The 3,363-nt window shown below is 38.0% G+C and overlaps 1 protein-coding gene across 2 annotated transcripts; it reads right to left on the reverse strand.

Moving 5' to 3' along the window:
* Window positions 1-3,363, reverse strand: LOC145145247 (uncharacterized). 2 transcript variants are annotated; one of them, XM_079074933.1, is made up of 3 exons: window positions 2,684-3,363; window positions 482-2,611; window positions 1-386 (listed from the first exon to the last, which is right to left on the reverse strand). In XM_079074933.1, exons 1-3 carry the CDS (start codon window positions 3,291-3,293, stop codon window positions 85-87), a joined length of 3,042 nt encoding a protein of 1,013 aa, XP_078931059.1. In that variant the 5' UTR covers window positions 3,294-3,363; the 3' UTR covers window positions 1-84. The 2 variants fall into 2 exon arrangements, with proteins under 2 accessions (XP_078931059.1, XP_078931052.1); XM_079074926.1 differs by having other exon boundaries at window positions 482-3,363.

A 3,363-nucleotide genomic window follows, 5' to 3' on the forward strand; every position in this document is an offset into this window, starting at 1 on the left:
TTTATTTACTTCAATATTGGTTCACCTTTTGCTAAATACATTCTAAATATAACAATTGCCTATCTTATGGTATCCTTAAATATTTTACAAAAAATCTTTACAGTCTTCTGAAATCTTTTGGGAAACATAATACATTGTTGGCCTCATTTCAGGATTATTATTCAAACATCTTATTGCCAAAATTATAACGTTAGTCAACACCTTCTTTATTTCTATCGACACGGTTGGAAGGTGTTGATCTACCATATCTTGTAGCTTCTTCATCTTCCCATCTGAGAGAGAGGCAATGATACCACCTGGATGCTCTCCTTTGATCACTTCTAGTGCTAGAACCCCAAAACTATACACGTCACACTTTTTAGTTACCTTCATTGTATAAGCAAGTTCTGAAAAACAAATAGAAAAATAATACATAGTGAATATATGAGTTGCGATTTCTCGAATTTATGTCTAGAAAGAGAATGAAAAATTCATATATAACCTGGTGCAAGGTATCCAAATGTTCCAGCAAGAGCACTCTCATTGGATGAATTTGGATTCAAAATCTTGGAGGTGCCAAAATCTGATACACAAGCTTCACCCTCTAAGTCCAGCAGAATATTTTTGCTCGAGATGTCTCGATGAACTATCGCAGGTGAGCAGTCATGGTGCATATATGATAAAGCATTAGCGACCCCTTTGATTATATTCACTCTCTTGGTCCATCCCAAAGTTTGAGTAGCTTCTTTCCTCAACATTTCATACAAGTTACCTCCTTCCAGGTACTCATAAATCAAAAATGAGTGTTTTGTATGTAAACAATACCCATATAGCTTCACAATATTCCTGTGCCTTATTTCAGTTAATGCCTTAACCTCACGTAAAAAGCTATTACGATCAACCATATCCAAAGATGAATGAATTCTCTTAACAGCAACTATCTCATTTGATGTCAACTTTGCTCTGTACACTGCTCCACATCTTCCCTTTCCAATACAATATGCTTCATTAAACTCCTGTGTTACCTTCAAGATTTCATCATATGCTTCCTTTCCGCTAAAAGTTGATATGGAAAAGAAGTCCAGGACGTGATCCTCTATCACCTGTCTTGTTGATGACAGCTTCTTTCTTCGGTGATAGAAGATCACCATTCCAATGAATATACTAAGAAGTAGAAGTGCTCCGAGAAGAGGGAGTGAAACAACAAGTGCAAGCTTTTGGCGTCTGTTTTTATCATGCTTTTCCACTATCAAATTGTTGTCGCACTGTTGCAATCCAGTGATGTTACCACACAAACCTTTATTCCCTTGTAAACCTTCCAGAGAAGTATTCAGAAAGCCTTTGCTGTTGGGAATGGGACCTTCCAACTCATTGTAGGATACGTCAATGCTCCACAAAGCATTCATTGCTTCCATGGACTTAGGGATATTGCCAGAGAGTTTATTGTGAGAAAGATTCAGCTTCTCCAAACTACTTAAACTTGCAATTTGTGATGGTATATTTGAAGTGAATGAATTGCGACTGAGATCAAGAACTGACAAGTGCGACAATTTCCCTAATTGTACTGGAATTTCATGTGTAAATTTGTTGTTTGACAAGTTCACATGAAAGAGATTTAAGCAATTCCCAAAAGTATAAGGGATGGGCCCTGTAAAATTATTGAAAGATAGGTCCAAGAGAGAGAGTGCATTAAGTGATCCTACTTCTGCGGGTAGTGCACCCGAAAGTCGGTTACTGGTTAAAACCAGATTCAATAAGCGATCCATCCTCACAAATTCCTTTGGGATCTCCCCAACCAAATGATTAAACGAAAGATTAAGCATTACTATTTGAGTAGAATTACCAAGAGATGGAGGTATGCTACCACTGATATCATTTCCTCCAAGTTGCATCGTGGTCAAATTTTTGCACTTACTCCAGTTGTCAGAAAGTTCCCCATAAACCTTGTTGTCATTGAGACTGATGAATCCGAGGTGAGGGTAAACACCAAATATTTCGGATATATTTCCAGAGACCTGGTTCCCATCAAGCCGTACTCTAACTAGACTTGTACAATTATACAAACTCTTGGGGATTGTGCCTATCAGTTTATTTTGACGTACAAGCAACAACTCTAATTTCCCTCCATTACATATATTATCTGGTAAAGAACCTGAAAATTTATTTTCGGAAAGTTCTAGTGCAACAAACTTGAGATTTCCCAACTCTTGTGGAAGATGACCAGAAAATTGGTTACTGTTGAGATACAAATTCTCTAACTGCAGGAGGTTGCCAAATGACTTGGGAATGGAACCATTGAGTAGATTATTACCTGCGGACAGAGTAACAAGTGATGTCATGTTTCCAAACTCTTCTGGAATAGGACCAGAAAGGTTGTTCGAGTAGAGACGCAGAAGGGTAAGGGATTGAAGACGACCCAACGAACTGGGGATTGAACCTGTGAGACTATTATTGAGAAGGATTAGCCATTTAAGCGAACTCAAACTTCCTATTTCAGGAGGAATGGGGCCATGTATCCTATTGGAAAACAGATTCAATATAGTCAGCTTACTCAGATTTCCAAGAGAGTTTGGGATGGTCCCGCTTAGAAAATTGCTGTGCAAATGCAGCTGACTTAAATTTGAGAGGTTTCCTAATACATAAGGAATGGAACCAACGAGTTTATTTTCATTAAGATATAGGTCACGGAGATTGGTCATGTTACCTAGACACAACGGAATGGTACCAGTAAGAGCATTAGCATACAAAGAAAGCTCAGACAGAAACTTCAAATCACATATCTCATGCGGGATCGAACCATTTAACTGATTTTCAAACAAACGAAGTGTTTCAAGATTTGCGACCAGCCCAATTTCTGGAGGTATTACGCTGGAAAAATGGTTATAATCAAAATCAAGAAAAACAAGTTTTGACAGGTTGCTGATCTCTGCTGGGATGACCCCCGAAAAATTGTTTTCACTCAGATCAAAATGTGTAAGGTTGGGAAATGATGAAAACGTGAAGCCATTTAGTGAACCCGTTAAGCTCGAGGATGAGAGGTTCAGTCTGGTTACGCTTCCATCAGAATTGCACGAAACGCCATACCAAGTGCACCAAAACATAGTTGGCATCGTTTGAGCCACAGAACCATTTTGACTGTTGGGAAGAATAGATATCCATGAAGATAATACAGAAATACTATTTTGTTGTTGCAGGCTAGCTTTCCATTTAAGAAGAGCAGCGACTTCATCAGTAGAACCATAAGCAACAACAGGGAAAAGGGAAATTGTAGAAAGTATTAGCTTTAATATATGGACGATTAGGCGCTTCTCCATTAGTAAAGAATTTATTCTTTGTGTTGGTGTTTAAGAGAAAATTTTCATATAGTTCCAACTATATACTTTC

This window comes from Lactuca virosa, chromosome 1 (genome assembly GCF_052849685.1).
Source record: "Lactuca virosa cultivar CGN04683 chromosome 1, Lactuca_virosa_CGN04683_v6, whole genome shotgun sequence".
Taxonomy (NCBI): domain Eukaryota; kingdom Viridiplantae; phylum Streptophyta; class Magnoliopsida; order Asterales; family Asteraceae; genus Lactuca; species Lactuca virosa.

What these genes read in the sequence shown, in the direction of transcription:
- LOC145145247 (XM_079074926.1), bottom strand. Translation starts at nt 3,293, where the DNA reads ATGGAGAAGCGCCTAATCGTCCATATATTAAAGCTAATACTTTCTACA. An exon ending in ATTTGGATACCTTGCACCAG is followed by an intron (nt 387 to 481) that starts GTTATATATGAA and finishes TTTGTTTTTCAG; the next exon opens with AACTTGCTTATACAATGAAG.